Source organism: Orcinus orca, chromosome 3 (assembly GCF_937001465.1).
Source record: "Orcinus orca chromosome 3, mOrcOrc1.1, whole genome shotgun sequence".
Classification (NCBI taxonomy): Eukaryota; Metazoa; Chordata; class Mammalia; order Artiodactyla; family Delphinidae; genus Orcinus; species Orcinus orca.
Window position 1 is genome coordinate 133552181 of NC_064561.1, and position 22573 is coordinate 133574753.

Below are 22573 nucleotides of genomic sequence, written 5' to 3' on the forward strand. Positions count from 1 at the left end.
CAGATTTTGTTAGGTTTGAAAACATCTATTTTGATTTTTAAAGGAATCCAGACTAAATGCATATTAAATTTATACTCAGTAGTCTATGTTTACTCTTTTTCATTTTTACAAATCTTCCAAAAGAACCAGTAATAATAGTGTACCAAAATCAAGTGTAAGCTATTATTTTGTGGTACAATATACATTGTATTACTTTTGAAATCTTAAGTGGTCATGTAATATATGGTGAAATGATGTAAAATATAATCACAAATGAGCTGCGTCTTATATATACTAAAAAATACAAAATTTAAATTCTCTCCTTATATATATCTCTCCATATCTATCTATCTGTTTATCTATCTACCTTTGTATAAAAGGAAGTTCTGTTCTGTTACATATAGTTTCAAATGAAAAAATATCAGTTTCATAGAAAACTATGTACTTTACTTAAGAAAAGTATTTGAGAAAAGCGTGCGTAACAATAGATTAATATATATGATAGGCTCTCCCTGAGTTATAGAAGCTTAACTTAATGAATAACCTTCAGTGCATAATCTCTCAGTCTTTATATAGCAACCATCTTGTCTCTGACTGGTGATGCCATTTATTTTGACCCACAACCTCCCCTCTCCCCCTCTTATTACTTTTTATATGATACTATACTTTTAGTACATTATTTACCATCAAGGGAGGTATACATGTATGATACTTACCAAATTATGTCTCATGATTTACAGTTGATTAGTAGGTATTCTCTCAATGATGTACAATTTAGTTGATTCTAGAGATTCACTGAGCACCTGCTATATTTACCTAATACAGAATGTATTGTGGATACAGTGATAATGAAGACAAAGGCTCCTCTCCTGAAGGAAGATGTCTTTTTATTCACTTTCTCTTTTCCTACTCTTGGTCAGTTTTCCAACTCTTGATCAACTGCTTCAAGAACATCTTCTAACTCACTTCTTTTTTTGTATTCTTTTTTCTTCCAGTTTTATTGAGATATAATTGAATGTAACACTGTATATAAGTTTAAGATGTACAGCATAATGATTAAACTTACATACATCATGAAATGATTATCACAATAAGTTTAGTAAACATCCATCATTTCATATAGATACAAAATTAAAGAAATAGAAAAAAATTTGTGATAAGAACTCTTAGGATTTACTCTCTTAGCGACTTTCATATGTAACACATGGCAGTGTTAATTATATTTATCATGTTGTTACATCCCTAGTACTTATTTGTAGCTGGAAATTTGTACCTTTTGACCACCGTCATCCAGTTCCCCCTCCCCCTATCCGCTTCCTCTGGTAATCACAAATCTGATCTCTTTTTCTATGAGTTTGTTTGTTTTTGAAGTGTAATTGACCTACAGCGCTATGTTAGTTCCTGTTACACAATGCAGTGATTTGGTATTTTTATACATTTCAAAATGACCACCACAATAAGTCATTACCATATGTCACCATACAAAGATATTACAAAGTTATTGACTATATTCCCCACGCTGTACATTTCATACCCATAACTCATTTATTTTGGAATTGGAAGTTTGTACCTCTGAGCCAAAACAAAAAGCAAAACTGCTAGGTTGGGGTTATGTAGTGTTCGTGGTATATCTTTATGAAGGAAAATAAGAAAAACACAAATTTTAAGATTCAGACATAAAAGAATCAGAACCATTTACCTACAGAACTTTTTTATAATACTTACAAGTACCTTTTAGTACTTCTTCAGTAACTTTCACTTATCTTTTCCTTTAGTAAACCTGCTTTTCTTTGAGTACTATTAATTCTACAGAAAAAAAATGTATTCCACTTTGTTTAATTGTTAGTTCCAACAGTGTTGTCATATACTATTTTTCATTTCAGATGCACAGTTTTAGCCTGCAAAATAGATTAAATAGGCTTGTGTAGGCTACCCTGGACATAGAAAAATAATTTATACTATTATTTCTGGAGTAAATTGTTTCAAGGTCCCCAAAATTAGCTTTAAAACTTTAGAACTAAGTCAATTTACGAAGGCAAGTCAGCTATCTTGTATAATTGGTCTGAAAGGAAAATTTAATTGCTAAGTTTTAGAACAAAGTATTCTTTATATGTTCAGGTACATGAATTCACTATATATTTTCTTTTAAAATATTTTACTTTGAAATATTCTGTGTTTGTGTATGTATGCTTGTATGCATGTGCGCATGTGTTACGACAGACATCCATGAGCACACCAATTAGATTTAACAAATGTTAATATTGTTCCATTTTTGTTTTGGAGCTTTTATTGTTATTTTCAAAGGTTTCCTGTGCCAAGATCATGTTGCTTTAATTACCATAGTTTTATAACAGATATTGAAGTTCTCCCCTCCTTCTTCAAAATCCTCTTGGTTTTTTTCTGACCCTTTACTTTCCTGTATTAATTTTGAAATCTTAATGTCAGTTTTCATAAAAAATATATGACAGGATTTTAATTAACCTTTTTATTAAAATGGTGTTGATAGGTTAACAGGTGATTTGTATGATTCCTGAGTGTTTCTCCATGCACTGAATGAACACCTGTCCTCATATGGGGTGAAGTCAAGAACCTAGGCTGCACTTTAGTGAGAGGGACCATCCAGGTAGGACCGTGCCCCAGAGAAGAGAAACCCTGCTGGATAGGGCAGGTGAAGAAATCAGGCCAAAAGAATAGAGTGCCTTTTTTTCCCCTCTAATGGTATAGTTGTAATTCTTAAGATCCTATGTTATTTAAAATTGTGTTTTTAAATGTTTACATATGAAAATATTGATTAGCAACCAGAGTTTCAAACTCAGTGCTTCACAATATTTCCTACAGAAATTAAACTGCTGAGGGTTTTGATCAAACCTGACAAACCTGATTGCATCATCTTTTTCTTTTTAACCACACTCCACAGCCACTGTCTTCTCTCTCCCTTTGGCCTTGACCTTATATTTTTGCCTAGAGCAGCACAATGCATAAGCATCAATAGTTCTTAACAAAAGGACACAAAACCATGAGTAAAATAACACTCTAATAAAGCAACTATGTGTTCCTATGCTATAGTCATAGCTTTTATTTTCTAAATTGGTCTAGTTCCCAATACCTCCTCCTATATAATCAACGGGGTCTATTTAAAGTAACTTACGTTAACTAATTAATTAAGCACATCATATCCAATTCACTTTGTGAGAACTTTACTAGTTTAGTCTGCCAGCAGTGTTTAGATAAAAATTCAGTCAGGAAATTGTCAATATCAGGGAAGTCCTGTAGATAGCTGTAAGTGCGTATCCCAGAGGGTGAAGCATAAGGGAACCTGGGCTACATACCCAGAACTTTAATACCACTAAGCCAAATGGAATCCCTGATCAAAAAGAAGTGGAATACTGGTCAAGGCCTCAGAGTCTCAGGAGTAGGTGAAATAAGTAATTCAGTTACTAAAGATTTATGTGCAAGGTAGTGTCTTTTTCACAAGAAGTAGGACCAGAGCCCAACAACTACAATTACCTCAAAAACTAGAACTGAACTGGACCAACAACATGCCATATTTATTGCTGTTCCACAAAGCTATTGGCTTCAGTCTCTCTATATTCTCCCTAATGGTGAACAAAATTAGTCCCAGAACCCATGAGCAGAGTTGAGCCTTCCTGTATTTGTGAGTTATATAACTCTAGTTATGGTAATTTCAAGAACAAGTGCAGAAAAAAATGAAGTTCATTGTAGTGAATATGGAGCGTCAGATTCTATGGATTCCATGCTTTATAAGAGAATGTTTATTAGATCTGCATTTTAACCTTGTGAGTCTCTTCAGTTTATCCAAGTTAAATCTCAGCTGATAGATTTTTCGTTCACTTCACTAATCCTCTAAGTGTTCATCTCCAATTATTAAACTCTGATCAGATATTAAGTACTGTGAATAAAACAAAATATGAAAAAATACTTTCTGCTTAGTGAAGTAACTAGTATAACTAGATCCCTGTGTCAAACCATACATAAGCTTAAGATGTATTAACAGTCACTTTGGAAGACAGTTTGGCGTTTTCTTACAAAGCTAAATATATTCTTACCATAGGATCCAACAACACCGAAATGTAGAAGTCAAACCATTACAGGTTTTAGAACATATAATAGAAGTAAGACATAAAGAATACTAACCATTAAGTATATGATTGACCAAATTAACTACATTAAAATTAAAAACTTAATTGAAAAACACCATAAAATGAAAAGATTGGACACAGTGTAGGAAAAGATGTTTGCAAATGACATGCAGCTGATGTAAGGAACTCCTACAAATTAAATATACAAAGTACTTGAACATTTTACAAAAGAAGAAATCCAAATGCTTGATAAACATATATGTCAAAAGATGTTCAATCTGATTAATAATCAGGAAAATATGTTATATCCACCATGATTAGCACAAATTTAAAAGTCTGAAAATACCAAATATTGGTGAAGATGTGGTACAACTGGAATTCTTATACACTACAGGTGAGAATGCAAATTGGTGCAACCACTTTGAAAAGCTGTTTGGTATTATCTAGCAAAGTTGAAATTTTATCTAACTATGACCCAAGAATTTATTTTCTACAAATATCCCAGAGCAGTGGTTCTCAAATTGTGGTCCATAGTCCCTGGGATTCCCAAAGCACTTTCAGATTAAACCTACTTTCATAATAATACTAAGACTTAATTTGTCTTTTTTTTTTTTTTTTTAAACTGTGTTGTTTACTCTTCACAAAAACAGTGATGGGTATGTACTGGTACTTTAGCATGAATCAAGGAAACCATACTAATAGTCATTGTATTTGTCACCATCGTGCCAGTTTCACTTAAGAATGTCTTTGATGAAGCAAAAGACTTATTAATTTTATTAAGTCATGACCCTTAAGTACATGCCTTTTATCAAATCATCTGTATCACAAAATGGGAAGTATGTAAAGCACGTTTTGCTCCATATCTCAGATGAACTAGCTGCTTTTTCCCTGGAACACAATTTTTATTTAAAAGAACAAATGAGAAACTATGGGTTGTTGGCAGAAATTCACTTGAAAAATGAACAAATGAGCTTACTGTTCAAGGAAAACAACCAACGTTATTTATTGCCAATGATAAAATTTGAGCTTTTGAGCAAAAATTCAAATTTAGGATAAGTTCCAGCTGTCAGTATGAGCTTGACAGCTTCCTAATGCTTAAAGACTTTTCCCATGAGATTGGTGATATTGATGAAACAGGATACAAAGAGATCACTGATAATGGATTCAGAATCCACATTTCAACTAACCTTTAAGAAATTACTAGTTTTCAAGTTTTCTTGTAGAATCAAAGAGTCTATCATTATCTGAAAGGGCTAACGAAAATACTCTTCCCCTTTCTAACTATACATTAGTGTGAGGCCAGATTTTCATCATATACTTCAACCAAAACAAAATACCACAATAGACTGAATGACGAAGGAGATATGAGAATCCAGCTATCTTCTAGTAAGCCACACATTAAAGAGATTAGCAAAAATGTAATTAAACAATGCTATTACTCTCCCTGACATTCTTTTGTTTGGGAAGGTTTTTTAAATTAAAATGGTTATTTATGTTAGCATGTATTGGGTTTATTATTACTTAAAATGAATTAATAACTATTTAAAAAGTTTCTCAGTTTTAATTTTTATTATGATAAATATCACCACATACAACCTCATAAACAAAAGATCTTTGGGGTCTTCAATATTTTTAAGAATATAAAGGACACCAAAAGTTTAAGAAGCTGTTGTAGAGATACTCTTACATATATGACCAGGAATTATGTTTAAGAATGCTCATAGCAACATGATCCATAGTAGCCCCATATCAGGAACCACAGCAAATCCTTCATCATAGAATGGATAATTAAATGGTGTATCTATAAAGGAAATCTATATAGCAGTGAAAATGAATGAGGTATATAGCTAGACGGCTCAGCAGAGATGATGCTTTCTAAAAAAATGTTGAATAAAAGAAGCAAGTTTTAAAAGCATATATACAGTGTGATTCCACTTTATTATTTCAAAACCAGGCAGAGTTAACATATATTGTTTAGAGATGCATAGGGAATGATAACCCTGATAACAGAAGTCAAGATAGTAGTTCTCTCTCAGGGGAGGAAGAAGAATATAACTGTTAAGGTGAATACAGGAGACAAGCTTTTATTATTCTGAAAATGTTGTATTTCTTAAATTTGGTAGAGATAACATGGATGTTTGCTTTATAATTATTCTTTAAAATGTAAATATATGTTTTATTCTCTCTTAAGTATGTATGATATAAAATAACATATATTATGAACATAAGAGAATAAATTAACCTCAGAAAAACAAAACAAGAAAATATAATTAAGAAGTATGACAGGGCTTCATACTTCTGGTGGCGCAGTGGTTGAGAGTCCGCCTGCCGATGCATGGCACATGGGTTCGTGCCCCGATCCGGGAGGATCCCACATGCCGCGGAGCGGCTGGGCCCGTGAGCCATGGCCGCTGGGCCTGCGCATCTGGAGCCTGTGCTCCGCAACGGGAGAGGCCACAACACTGAGAGGACCGCGTACCGCAAAAAAAAAAAAAAAAAAGAAGTATGACAAGGGAGTTAATCTGACTGGTGACCAGTTGCACTTGTGTTGTATGCATTGCCTGCCATGAAACTCAAATAGAGTCACATAGAGTCAATAAACCATCAAACTTTTACATTATTTTTAAACAAAGCTGAAGTTTATCTTGAAGCAATTTTTGTTAGAATGATTCATAACATCTCTATTTCTTGAGTTCTTGTTCAAAATGCTTTTATACTCAGTTTGGCTGGATACACGATTTTTCCTAGGCACTGCTCTATTGTGTGCTGGTGTTAAATGTCACCATGGAGAAATCTGAAGTTAATCTGATTGTTTTACTATTATAGGTAATTTGTTCTTTTGCCCTGATTGCCCAAAATATATTTTATTTTTGATGTCCAGTAAGTTTACTAGGATGTGACTCAGTGTGGATTCACCTGTGTCAGTTTTTCCTAGTAGAATAGTTCACATTTGATGAGATTTTAGCCATTTTTGTTTCTTGAAATTTTTCTTGTATTTTTAAGTCACTTTTCTTTCTGTTTATTATTTTGATTCTTCTCTTTAGGGACAACAGCAATATATATATTGGATTCCTTTATTTTGATCCTTTTAAACTCTTTGTACAATTTTTTTTTTTTTTTTTTTTTTTTTTGCGGTACGCGGGCCTCTCACTGTTGTGGCCTCTCCCGTTGCGGAGCACAGGAACACAGACTCCGGACGCGCAGGCTCAGCGGCCATGGCTCACGGGCCCAGCCGCTCCATGGCATGTGGGATCTTCCCGGACCGGGGCACGAATCCGTGTCCCCTGCACCGGCAGGCGGACTCTCAATCACTGCGCCACCAGGGAAGCCCTGTACAATTTTATTTTGCTTGCTCTTTTTACTTCTATGAGGAATGTTTTGAGCAGTTGCCTTTTTTTTTTTTTTTTTTTTGCTAACTCATCATGGCCTTTTTCCTGTGATGGTTTTATTCCACGCCCCCCACACACACATTTATTTCCTCTGACAGTTCATGCTTTCATCTCTCATCTTGCCGTATCTTCCCTGATTGCTTGTATCTCTGCGTTAAATTCTTGTTTTTATGAAATGATGTCTTCGTTAAGTTTGAGTTCATATGTGTCCAATTTTTATCTTTCCTGTAGCAACATTTTTTTCTGCCAAGTGTCCCTCATCTTCTGTTTGTATTTTCCTGTTCTTTTTTAAAAAAATTATTTCATATATTCTAGACGTACTTCTTGTTCCTTTTGAATCATACATCTTTGAATGAGTTTGATTTTTCTGGATGAACTACTTGTAGAAGGTTTATGTTGGGTAGGCACCAGAGCTACTTTCTCAGCAGGAATTTATTACTGATATACAGTATTGCATGATTCAAGTTCTTTAACCCTGTATTTCTTTAACAACTGCTGGCAAGGTAGAATCTCTCTTTCACCTTTCCTCACTGACAGACTGATTCCTACAAATATAGTTTTCATGACTCCCCAGTTAGCCCCATCTACTCTTCCTCTGACAACTAGAGCAAGGGTGTATATTCCAACAGTTTGCACCCTTACACCAATTGCTTATAAGAAAGTATTGTTGGTTTTGTCCCTCAGATTGTTGCACTTAACTTTGGAGAACATGCTCTACTCGTTTTAGCTTAGATCACTTCTTGTTGTCCCCTCTCTCTGTGTGTCTTTCCACATTCTTCTAATTTTTCTGTATTCAATCAGCCTTCCACATACATTGATATGGTGGTTTATGGTTTTAGAAGTTTCCTACTTTTCATTAAATGTAAAGTTTGTGGGGTTTTTTTCTTATTTTTCTTATTGGTTTTGGGTGATATCTTAGAGGAAAAGGGAAAACTTTTTACTCAAAATGTAGAAATGAGTGTCCTTTAAACTTTTGAAATAAATCAGAAGTACTAAGATATGAGAAAGGGAATTTTTGATCTTTCATTTGTTTCCCCTGGGAGATTTAGTTGAAAATCTTCAACATATAATTTATTTCCTGGGAAATAATTTACTTTGTTTTAATAGATTTGGGGCTTCATTTTCTGAAAAATTAAGACTAATTTTGAAGTACTTTAGTTTCAGGATTACTTAGCTTTCCATAATTGGGTATATTATCCTAATCAACTACAAACTTCTCTCTCATTGAGTTTGAGGTTTGATTTTACCTTATTTATAAGCTAATAAGTTAGCTTATTACTGTTGCATGGAGCAAAAGACATGAGATTCCTGGATCAGAGACTTCAGCACAGCAAGCAGCATAAGCATCAGCATATTTATTTTGGTTCCTTTTGGCTCCAAATCCCACATGGGCAACACAGTATGGCCCAGATGAATGCCACACATGTAGTGGGTTTGCATCAAAACTGAGAAACAGGGGCTTCCCTGGTGGCGCAGTGGTTGAGAGTCCGCCTGCTGATGCAGGGGACACGGGTTCGTGCCCTGGTCCGGGAGGATCCCACATGCTGCGGAGTGGCTTGGCCCATGAGCCATGGCCGCTGAGCCTGTGCGTCCAGAGCCTGTGCTCTGCAATGGGAGAGGCCACAACAGTGAGAGGCCCACGTACCGCAAAAACAAACAAACAAACAAACTGAGAAACACTGAGCTTGGGAAATCTAATAGTTTTATAGCAAGTAGTAAGTAAACGTGCTTTGTCCAGGGGAAGATGTTACTTCATTTCCTAAAGTTGTCCTGAGGAATGGCCTGGGTTAAGAGCAGGCCTTGCAGACTTGGCATACTCAGCAAAATGTGGGGGAATCACAAGAGGCCTAAGGAAGACTTTCTCTCCCAGTTTTCTCTCTTTCTCTAACCCTCCACAAATGAGAATCGTTGCCTAATCTATTAATTTTATTGAACTTAAATGATTAATTTTGTTAAACACATAAAACCAACCATGGAAGTATTTTCTTGTTATCACTATTCACTCACTGGTGTGGGCGCCAGGTTCACCAAACTCTCTTTTGTTCTTTTTTTTTTTTTTTTTTAATTATTATTTTTTAACTCAAGAGCAGAGAGTTGAGTTTATTTTCTATCTATCTGTCTGTCCTTATTTCTGGTCACAACATCATTATCAGTCCCAGCAAGGACCCTTTTTGTTTCATATATGTGCATATATTTCTATATTCCCATTTTCCACTTCCATTTCTTCCCTCCCATAGATAACTCCTTTAATAAATTTGATATCTATATTTGAATTCATATGTATCCTTGCAAAATATTGCAGGTTGTTTTATATATGTCTGTGTTTATTTTTTAACTTTTTAAAAAAATTTTATTTATTCTTTTTTTTTTTTTTGGCTGCGTTGGGTCTTCATTGCAGTACATGGGCTTCTCACTGCAGTGGCCTCTCTTGCTACGGAGCACAGGCTCTAGGCGTGAGGGCTTCAGTAGTTATGGCATGTGGGCTCAGCAGCCGTAGCTCACGGGCTCTAGAGAGCAGGCTCAGTAGTTGTGGTACACGGGCTTAGTTCCTCCATGGCATGTGGGATCTTCCCAGACCAGGGCTCGAACCCATGTCCCCTGCATTGGCAGGCAGACTCTTAACCACTGCGCCACCAGGGAAGCCCTATTTTTTAACTTTTTAAGTTTGAAATGTTTTCAGACTTATGGAAAAATTGGTACGGTAGAAAGATTTCCTCTGTGTCCCTGAGTCAGATTTAAAAATTGTTAATATTTTGCAACATTTCTTTCTCTCTCTTTTTGTATATGTACATGTATTTTTTTCTGTACTATTTGAGAATAAGTTGTAGACATGTCCCCTATCCCTAACTATTTCAGCATCTGTTTCCTGAGAAGAAAAGATAATCTCTTACGTAAGAGTATAATTATCACATTAGAAAGTTTAACATTGATACACTACTATTATCTGATATATAGTCCTATTCAAATTTCCTCAATCGTCCCAGCAATATTTTTATAACCTTCTCCCCCTCCAATCCAGTTTCTGTTGCATTTGGTAATGTCTCTAAAGTCTTTAATCTGGAACAATTCCTTGGCCTTTCTTTGTTATTTGATAAGATATATGTAATTTTTGTTTGCATGTATGATATAGTGCTATAGACCTTGTTCCTTTTCTCAATTTTTTCAGTGTTTTTAAGATCTACCTATATTTATGTGTAGACATCTATCTTGTTTGTTGCTTCCAACTTCTGCTTAGTATTCCATAATATACATCTGCCAAAGTTTATTTATCCATTCCCCAGTGACGAACACCTAGATTGTCTTCAACTCCTTGCTATCATAAATAATTCTGTCATGAACATCCTCATACGTGTTCCCTTTGGGAATATTTCTGGGATATCTCTCCAAAAACAGGATTGCTGGGTCATAATGTTTCCTCTATTTAATATGACCAAATACTGCTGAATTGCTCTCTGGAACTGTTGCCTGACCACACTATAACTGTTGCGTGCTAAGATCCCAGTTTCTCTACACCACTGTCAACTGTCAACTTAGTCCTAGGTAACATTCTAATTTTTGCCAGTATGATGGTTTAAAGTAGACTCGTTTATTTTCTCTAATCATTAGTAAGTTTCATTTCTTTTGACAAACTCCTCACTGATAGAGTTTCCTCAGGAAGGAGCTTATCTGTAATATATATGTGTATATATAGATATAGATACACACACACACACACACACACACACACACACACACACACACACACACACACACACACACACACACACACACACACACACACACACACTGTCTTTCTCCGGCCTGGTCAGTGCATTAGAGGGATCTTTTTTTTTTTTTTGCGATACGCGGGCCTCTCACTGTTGTGGCCTCTCCCGTTGCGGAGCACAGACTCCGGACGCGCAGGCTCAGCGGCCATGGCTTACGGGCCCAGCCACTCCGCGGCATGTGGGATCTTCCCGAACTGGGGCACGAACCTGTGTCCCCTGCATCGGCAGGCGGACTCTCAACCACTGCGCCACCAGCGATGCCCTAGAGGGATCTTTTGAAGCTGATGTCATAAACAGCAATTGTAAACTCCCATTTCACTTTGTGTCACTGTTAGTGAACTAGTTGACATTGGTCAGGTCATTTCTGGGATTTCTTATGTTTTAAATATAAGCTGCAAAAGTATACATTCTCTTAGACACCTGAAACGGAAATCCTTAAGACAGCTTTCTGCATCTGACACTTAAACTATAAGGATTGTAAGTAGAAATAGAATTTAAGGTTTACTTCTTCAGATACTTGAGTTCATTAGTTTTTAAATCTTTTCCCATATATACTTCTGAATTTTTTTTAGCATCTTTATTGGAGTATAAGTGCTTTACAATGGTGTGTTAGTTTCTGCTGTATAACAAAGTGAATCAACTATACATATACATATATCCCCATATCTCCTCCCTATACTTCTGAAGTTTTAAAAACTATGTACCCTATTGTTTATTTTTCAGTTGATGTCCAACATTTTTTATGTCTAACTAATTGCAAAGGATAGAATTTCTAGACTACTGCAAAAATTAGTATGTAAAAAATAAAAACCTCCTTTAAATATACCTGATTGAATCTAAATGCCATAGCAATTTGGTAACCATCATTATGCATTTTAAAAATACACTAACAGGGGACTTCCTTGGTGGTCCAGTGGGTAAGACTCTGTGCTCCCAATACAGGGGACCCAGGTTCGATTCCTGGTCATGGAACTAGATTCCACATGCAGCAGTGAGGATCTCGCATGCTGCAACTAAGACCCTGTGCAGCCAAATTAATAAATAAATAAATATTTTTTTAAAAGATTATTTAAAAAATACACTAACAGCTTCTTCTTTTATAGCCAAAATTTGCATATTTTTCCCTCCTTTAACTCAATATGTCTGCTCTTCCTTTCCCTCCCAGAATATCAATCCTAATGTATATTTTAATATTTCTTAATATACTTTTAAAATATGTTTTTATGCTTAAAAGTATTTTTAATTATATCAAATATCTCTGTAACAAAAAAATTTAAGTTGCAATTACATTTTTAAAATTTCCTGTGATCATAAAAAATATTTTTCTGAATTATATGTTCATTACATTACAATTATTAGTTAATAATTGATTAGAAGAATATATACATATTATGAATTTTAATAATTAAATGTAAAAATAAAGTTTTTGTTAGAAGATGTATCTTTAAATGTATATTTTCAATTACTGCCGTTACTTCATTACTGCTAGAATGAGGCAGGATTTTAGCACCAATTCAGTTTCTTTATTTTGTTTCTATAGATGTGAATGTTGAGAAAATTGGATCACATATGTAAATAGATAAGATGAAAGGAATTTATTATAGAAATATCACTCAGTTCTTTGAGCTCCTTTTGAATTCTTTGTCAAAACGTAACCATGGTGATCTATCATCAAATTTTTTAACAACCCATCAGCTGTTAATTTGATTATATCTTCCTATAAACTTGATGAAAACAAGAAACTACATGTTATTTAATCAATAAAGTCATTCTTTTTCTCAGTGCTGACCCTAGATGTTTCCAGTTGTCTCTTTCCTTGACACCCATTTTTTATAGCCAAAGGCAATGAACTATTGTAAAATTATGTATGACTGAAAGATAAGTCGTTCTTTTATAACGTGGGAGAAATATGATTTCAAAAGAAGCTTTACGTTTTTTTTAGAAAAGAGTAAGTAAGGAAGTTGGGAATCTCAAAAGTGATTTTCTGAAAGCTATCTGTGCCTGCCTACAGCTATCTTAATATTACTTAGAGATTTGTATGAGACTACTGCTGAAAGGAAATAATATTTTTTACGCTATCAGTATCATCATTTGAAAAGAATCATAGTAGTAATCACATCATAGCATCAACCTTTGAGAGAAGTGTAGAATATTAAGCTTATTGAATTATAAATTTATAGTGAGGAATTTTTAATGTAAATCTATAGCTGATTGTTTTCACAGAATATATGTCTAATTCAACAAACAGTAAATTCCACCATTATGTTCCTAGAAGAGGTTGACTTGAGTGTGTTGATGTCAAACACAAGAAGGCTAAGTATTGATGTTCTTGGAAGGTTATTTGGTTATGTGGAAGGGCTCTCATATGATTCTCTTTCTTTGCTTATGTTAGTCCCTATACCTGAATTATTAGTTCCTCCTCCCTCCTCCCGCCATACAGGGACATATTATATGTCTTTATTATAGCTCTTTTATATTGTATTTATGAAGGCCAGTTCATTCACTTTCCTGAACATGTCTCAAATCTAATCCCACTTCTCTATCCCGTGCCCTAGTTCAGACCTACATCATTTCTTAATTGGGTATCATCTTCTCTCTGTGCTCCCTGGCTCAATTCTCTTTCCACTCTATTGTTTCCACCACAGAATTACTATAATGATCTGTCTAAAATACAGGTCAATTCCATATTTTCCTACTCAGAAATCCTCAGTTGCTCTTTCTGACAAATCTTCAAAGTCTGTACACTGCCAAAAGTATCAGTATTTACTTTCATTTATTATCTTGTGATTATCTGTTCTCAACTATCTCTCCAAATTTTTCTCTAGCAACTATTCTTATCTGTATACTCATATCTGTATACTCATGTCACACAAATTACTTATTCCCTTGAACGCATATCATGGTGCATTTATTAGAATGTCACAGTGGACACAATAAGGATTTTTTTAGTGATTTTCACCTAAACTTCTGGCTATTTGTGATGAAAGGCTTAAATTTATTCATATGCAGTAGGTAGATCCTTTTTTATTTATCCATTTATCCATAGAAAAATTTTATGATTTATCATTGAGATGTGTTTTTAAATCACATTGATAACACTAAGCATGGCTACAGGACACAGGAAAAAATGACAAAGAAAAGCTTTAAAAAATCAGGGAGGCCATGGTAAAGAAAAGGCTATATTCATAATCCTTAAATGTATCAGGATTTTTCAAAAGGTGTTTTGAAGACACATACACACACAAACATAAATTACATAATGTATTTAATTCTCCTTTATCCATATTAATAAGAAAAAGAACTTTTATGTTTGGCCTATAACCTAGAACTCTATGGGTCATAACTATCTTTTCATAATTCCCTTTTGGATTCAGCAAGTGAGGTAGCTTGAACTCTAGCATGTTAGAGGTAGGTTCTACTAACAATTTCAACACTTATTAACTGTGTGATCTTTAATAGGTTAATTATCTTTAGTAAATCTCAGTTTTTCTCATCTATAAAGTTAGAATTAATATATATCCCCTCTCTGTTCAAGGAGAGACTGTATCATATGAGATAACATTTGAGAGTATATGATAAATTTAGAGAGATTTAGAAATATATTGTATCATTGAATTATTCCTTAATCTCTTTAACATTAATTCTATATTTCCTTAGAGGACCTGGTCTATCTTGATGGAAGCCGTATGTTGATAAGGCTAATAAATGATCAAATAAGGAAATAAAGGATGTATTGAGGGTTTGTTTGTTTTATTTTTTCTTATTTTGTTTCTTTTATGTTTCTTATGTTTCTTCCTTGTTAAAACAGTTTTGGTATGAACCATGATGGAATTGGAAATTCTTGTGGGACGAAAGGTCATGAAGCAGCAAAACTTATGGCAGCTCACATTACTGCAAATACCAATCCCTTTTCCTGGTCTGCCTGCAGTCGAGACTATATCACCAGCTTTCTAGAGTAAGTAATCTCTGGAGAGTGATGATGAATTGCTCCAGAAGTAAGCCATTGATAGAAGCCTAATATGTAGTGCTTCAAACTTTGCATAATGAGTAACTTTTATAGGGCCCAGTGTTCCCATATTTCAGGCTGTTCCCAAAATACTTTACTATATCATTGTGGCAAATTTTCTCCTGCATACTCAAACAGAACACAAACTGAACAGATTAGGGGAACTGAAGCGAGGCTGTAAAAGGGGTTGATGATGTGAGTGTTAGAAATGTTAAATAAATGGGAAGCAATATCAGAAAGAATTTAGATTTATATAATTTAATAGCGCATAAGCCAAGCTTTAATTCAGTGATTACATATTTCACTTTGTTGGTAAAAAAACTAAGTTCTATAGGAATGCCAAAGTATCTAATAGTAACAAACAACAACAACAAAAAACCAACGCCCAGGAAATGAAAATGAGAAAATGAAAATTTGTCTTTGAAAATTTATTATAGTGACTCATCTTTTCTACAGTTTGAGAACTTCTTTGCTGGTCCTTTAACATATATTCCAAGAGTCTGGTTATTTAAGTATGAAGAATATAAATTAGCTCAGGTATAACTATGTTTAGGAAAGCAGATGTTTTTCCACATGTCATCTGCATCGGGCTCCAGGATTAGACTTTGGAAACTGATAGACTTAGGTCTCACTTCCTAACAGTGTGACCTTGGACATTATTACTTAACCTTCCTAATATTCAGTGACCTCATTTGTTGAGTGAATTTAGGTAGTAATACACACATCATCAGGTTGTCATGTAAATAATTATGTATAACACTGTAATGTATATAAAACACTTAATAGACATTCATTAAGTGGTATAGTATTATTTTAAATAATATCGAGGTTTTAAGCACTATTGCTCTATCATTACCTTCAACTATTTTGTGCCATTTTTTTCTGAGGAGGAGAGATTAAATACTTTGTGAAAAAGTGAGTCATACATAAAGTACAGGCAAGCAACAAAAATTCTTTTTAAAAATTGTCTTTGTTCAAAGTTCACCTTAACATGATTATAGTGTAAAATTTTAGAATTCAGATAGGTTATATAGGGCAACACTATTCATTAAAATTTTGGTTCATATCTGCTAATAGCCAGATTATATTCTTAAAACTTATAGTTACATATTTTTAAAAGCCACAAACAAGAGATTTTCAATTACCTAGCACAATGCTTTACTCAATCAAAGATCAAAAGATAAATGTTTAAAATGGACTCTTTTGAATTAATTAATGTGATGATGAAATTGAAGGAATTAGAAATTTATTTTAGAAGGTAGCTTTTCTGAATAACCATACTATAACCTAACAATTTTTAATGTTAGTAATAGATTAATTATAACACTGTACTTGCCTTGTGCCAAAACTGGGTAAAGGACTATAAAGATAGACCACAGAGAACTTGTTTGACATCTTTTGGTAGTAATTAACAGAAAGTACTAACAATATCATTTTCTGAGATGTTTTTAACGAGATCATATAACCTAAATATTAAACATTGTTGAAGATCTACTCTCCCCAGAAGTCAAGCCAGTCTGGAATTTCTCCCTTGACTTGGCACATGTTTTTATAATGGAATCTTAGTGTCTACCACCAGAAAGACAAACTGTATGCATGCTCAGTATTCCTGGGGATTTTTGAAGGCTTTCCTCCACTTGCTTTTTTTTTTTTTCCCCAAGTACCATTTCTCTCTCCTCTATCCTGTTTCTATTGCATAGCCCATTTGCTAGGACAATCTCTGTATACTAAATACAAGGACCGGTTTTGATTTCTTGCCAGACCCTGCCTAGTTAAAGCTCTATGAAGGCCATTAAACTCCAAAAGGGAATCCCTAAATTGCTGATAAAATACAGTCAAGAAATCACCACTGGTTTTGTCAGAGATGTAAAATTATTACTAGTTGCAATAAAGTGTTCAATTGAATTAATTGAAAGAATTAATCCAAAAAGCATTATGTAAGCCTTATTGCCTCTTTGCATTTTCTATGTGTAAGCATGATTAGTGTTGACAGGGTTGTCATGGGTTTAATTATCCTGTATTTTATAAAAATATTTCTGTTGTGCATCCTCATGGGAATGCTCACAAAGTTAAAGCCATTAGTAAAAGATAGATGTGAAAGACAATGGGTAGAGATTTTGGGGAAAGTTGGTGCTTTTTTTTCCCTCTTTAATAGTAAACTGAACAACTCTGTAATCTGACCAAGCAATAAAGTTTTTTTAAACACAAGGCCCTTTAAAAAGGTCAGTTCACTGGAGCACAAAGACATAATAGTAACTTTCTTGAATTTCTTTTTTCCTCTTTATTAATGCAGTGGACTTAATTGCTTTAACAGCTATGTGTGATATTTTAAAAAATACAGTGATATTTTGATCAGGGATTGAGATTACATTTATGTTTTATAGTTGGCTCAAAAAGAGTCATAACATTTTATTTTCGTTTCTCTTCTCAAGAAAAAGAAATCTTGAAAGATGAATTGTTTAGGAACTGCAGCCCAGCCAACAGAATGCATACTTTTCTCTACTTAGTGACTGTATAGGCCAAAGATGATGGTGGATTTTAACAATGAGCTTTCTATGATTTATAGAGATTCACTATTCACTATGTTCAACTGAAAACAGTTTCATGGCCTTTAAATGCCAATAGAGTAAAAAGTCTCTCGTGTCATTCTGAAACACTAGGTGCTATTGATCAATCAGGAGATGGTGTTTACCAACTCCCAATATTTTTTTTCAGATTTCTTAAACTCGGTGATTCAATAAGTGGTTCATGAATCGCCCAGAAGCCGTCCTGATTAAATAATAAAGAACCCATTACCGTTAAAATGGACGTGTTATGCCAGCTTCTGATGTTTTCGACGACGGCTTTGCAGGTAGTGTCCTTCCTATCTGCCTGCGGGACTTATTTATTTATTTATTTACTTATTTATTTAGAAACTAGAGAAGATGAACCTGGTGTTATGGCTCACACTCATTGATGTCTGTGGGCTAATTTACCAGGCAGTGGAAGGCAGCCAGAAGTAATTTAGGCCAGTTTTTCATACATTTTCCACCACTCAGTGGTAGTACAGAGTAATTTCATATAGTCTTCAAAAATCCTGGGGCCTCTGTGAATCAACTCTTGCTCTATTTAAATTAAAGTCTGTTATATTGTTTGAACTGTCAGAGATCCATAGCAAAATTTCCTACAGTTCCAAATTAAATACAGACTAGCCATTTTCACAGAAAGGATGGAAGCTGAAAAAAAAGAGAAGCAACATTATGGTTGAAGATGAACTAGGTAGAAAAGTAGAGCTGCAAGAGAAGTGATATAAGATGAACAGGACAAGCAAGGTGCTTACAATTCCTCTATACCAATTACCTTTGAAAGTCGCTATCAATAATTTATTAGAGAGAAAACAAATTTTATAGTTGGGACCTCTTTTTTATGTGGAACCCCAAAACAGCTTAGCAAAACAGATTTCTCCTTCCATTTATCTGACACATTTTGGGACTTCACTCTAACCCATAAATATCTTTGATAAGTCATAACTACATATGGAGAAAAAGAGCATAACTTAGTAAATGTTACTAGAATAGTGTTTGTATATTGGAAGCCTCAAGTTCAGTTGTATTCAAGCATCCTAGTCATATAGAGGGCAAGAAAGAAAGGTCTGACTTAGAGTAACTCATTTTAGAAGGTAATAATATTGTTAGTTTTATGAAGATTGATAGAGCATTTTATGAGAATGTAGTAGGTAAGACACTTGACTTGCCATAGATGAGTTAACCTAATTCATTTTTGCTTAATTTAGGTATATTAGCACAATTTTGTGGGAAAAAGTAGGAGATGGTATTATCTGTTAACTTTTTGTTGTTGTTGTTAAGAAACTGTTAAGATATGTGCAGGGTTATATAGAAAGATTTATTTCTTAAATTGACCCACTGTGTTGTAGACTGAAGGTCTGTCCTTTATAGTATAATTGTTTAAGTGAAAAATAAATCTAAAATTTCAATTAGGAGTATGTCTTCATGTGTTCTGGAAACAAAGCCAACAGACCGTATTTTACATAAGGATCTGTAAATTTTCATTGAAGACTCAACTCTGGCTCATGTACCTATTTTTAAGGCTAATTTTTGAACTATGTAAATAAGACTTCTCTAATTAGAAGTAGAATACATAAAACATGACTTTGCTATCATATTGCAAGGATTCTGGAAATGTAAACATACTTTGATTTACTAATTTCATAATCAAGGGAAAAGCATGTTCTCAAACTAATAGACTTTTTTTTGCCTTGTTTTAGAAGCATAAACAAAAGTAGAGTGTATTAATTCAATAATTACCTATAATGCTGTAGATATTAATCAGGATTGGGCTTTTAGTTGTGAAATATATGCTGCTAGGGAATTAATCATAGTTCCACTTTTTATGTACACAGTTTTGTTCAGGACAAGTATATCTATGCTTAACAACAGTAAGTTGTAATAATATCTCATATATGGAAACTACAGTGTTCTTCATTTCATTTATTAATGAGTGAGGTTTATGTTTTCTAAGTGAAAAAATTCACATATGACACCAGGGCACAAACCAGCTATACTTAAAAGTGGCATTTTATGAGAAAATTCAAGATGATTTATATATAATATTACCACTATTAATTTGAAAATAGTAGCATAAATAACCCTAGGCTCAGTATCATAAGAATTGTATATTGATTAACTAGAACCCTAGATTAAATAAAAATTACTCAGAACTTCTTTTTGTTAAAAGGAGACAATTACAAAATATAAGAAAATAACTCATATCTAATATTTTTAAGAAAAGCATTGGTACCAGAAGACTATACGAAAATGTTTATATCAGCATAATTTGCAATTTCCAGAAACTAGAAATAACTTAAATGTTTATTAATAGAAGAATGAATAAATAACTGTAGCATAGTCTTAAATGGAATATCAAAGAACAATATAAATGAGCAGCTTACAGTTAAACACATCAACATGGATGTGTCTCACATTCATAATATTGAGCAAAAGAAGAAAGTCACAAAAGAAAACCTACAGTATGACTCCTTTTATATAGAATCCAAGAGCAGGCAGATGAATAATTGGGAGATAAATAATTACTGAGAAAACCAAAGAAATTATTATTTTAAATATCAGAATATTTGTTAATTCTTGGGGAAACAAAGAGGAGTATGATTGAGGTTGAAAACTGGGAAATTTTCTAAGGAAAAAAAACAAAGAAAAGCACTCCTAGGGTTATATATACATCTCTCAGATTCATGTCCTCTACCTTCCATACCTATATCTGTGATATTTCATAATGGTAATTGATGGTACAGAGGCATGAACATATCCAGAATTATTATCTTCTAAGAGTTAATTAATAATTGTGGTCTATAGATTTAACTTACTTAAAAGTAGCAGGAAAGTGGCAGACAAGTTTTAGTAACATTGTGCAAAAAAAATATATTTTCGTAGCTTAACCCTCAGTTAAGAATTAAAGTATGAAAACTATCTCACCCCCCAAATACTTTAATCAAGGTTTTACTGTATGTAATGTTTATGGTTACCAGAAGGAAAATATGTAGTACATTTTCTACCCAAAATGTACAAACAGTTTAAATCAACCTTGCACGTATCCCACACTTGGTATCCTGGAGCCAATACTAGTAGGTAAGACCCTTGACTTGCAAGCATTGATATTTTGTACAAATATAGCCAAACCCATTTTAAAAGGTCTTTGTTGATGCCATATTCCTAAATACATGTTCATTATTTAAAGATCTATATAATTTTTCACTTATTGTATTTCATACGGTGTTTTGTTCTTCTGCAAAAATACACTGGAAGAGAGAACGAGACGTCTAGATATTTAACTAGACCACATTAATACAAAGCAATAGTTATTTCCAAAGAATTGAAACACAAATCACTTTTGGGATAGACTTTCTCAGAAGAATTTTCTCCCAGGTGACCACAGTGCATGCCATTACTTCGTCGTCTGGAGGCTCCTGCAATGGTCATCTGATTTGGTATTTTTTACAGAACGTGAACCGTGATTTGAAGACCATTAATACCTGGGAACAAGAACTTTACATGAAGCAATTATTCTTGCTTCCTCCTGGGTTAAGCCAATTCTCAGTTTGCTATCAGGAAATAATTTTTTCCTCAGGTTATTTTTTCCTCAGGATCCTCAGGTTATCCCAATCTTAAACTCTTTTTGGGGGTCCACATACTTCTTCCTCTAAGTTTTTAGGTTAATTTTCTGTAGTAATAAAAGTAATAATGTACAATAATTTTTAATGGATTTTGAGTTGGTGCCACTTAGGTGAATATATCTTATACTTTCTTTGTTATGCTATTGGCAAATATTTTTATCTGTAGGATCCTGTGCTTAAGTACTTCAGTGCTTAAAATTTTCCCAATGATTTATATAGAACTTAGCTTGATATTTTATTTTTATTATATATTTAGCTCCTTTCAGATAGACTTTTATAGTTTTGTTGTAGATAGAGATGAAACTAATATTTTAGGAGGAAAATTAGGAAATTAAACTACTAATACAATTATCTCATAAATTCTTCTTCCATTATACTTTTTCACATTGACCACTTTATCACTAACCTTAATAAAAATTTTGAGTTTACTAGTAGAATTACATTTGCCTAAAATTTGCATACCCATATATTTTACATAATGAAATAAAAAGAACTTACTATTTTTTATTTATTTATTTATTTATTGCGGTACATGGGCCTCTCACTGTTGTGGCCTCTCCCGTTGCGGAGCACAGTCTCCGGACGCATAGGCTCAGAGGCCATGGCTCACGGGCCCAGCCGCTCCAGGCATGTGGGATCCTCCCGGACCGGGGCATGAACCCATGTCCCCTGCATCGGCAGGCGGACTCTCAACCACTGTGCCACCAGGGAAGCCCAGAACTTACTATTTTTAAAATTCACTTAGAAATAGTTTTTCTTGCTGAGGTGAGGTACACGACAATTTCTAAAAGTACAAAAAACAGAAAATAAAAAGCAGTCTGTCATGAAATCTGGATAGTTGGGTGAAAAAAAATTGTTCTCAAAAAAAAAAAAAAGTTGTTCTCTATTAGTTAGACACCTAGAGCAGTGACAAATGAAATGATTATAATAGCCAATAATAATATCCATGTATTCAGTACCACATTTAATATTCCATTTAAATATTTTTATTGTTTAAAAAATTAATCAAGAGGGGCATAAATGAAAGAAAAAGGGCATAAAGAAGATAATTTTCTATCCTTTGGGTCTTTGAATCTATCACCTTATGCATAGTATGGTTCAGTTTTTTAAGGGTATTTATTTGCTACTGTGCAAATATACATTTT

General features: G+C 33.8%; 1 protein-coding gene across 1 annotated transcript in view; it reads left to right on the forward strand.

The window, feature by feature from the left end:
* The window catches only part of ADAMTS6 (ADAM metallopeptidase with thrombospondin type 1 motif 6), a 266593-nt gene that overhangs the window by 129466 nt on the left and 114554 nt on the right, over nt 1-22573 (forward strand). The window contains exon 9 of the mRNA XM_004270746.3: nt 15044-15190. Coding sequence (XP_004270794.1) covers nt 15044-15190 — 147 coding nt within the window. The remainder of the gene's footprint in view (nt 1-15043; nt 15191-22573) is intronic.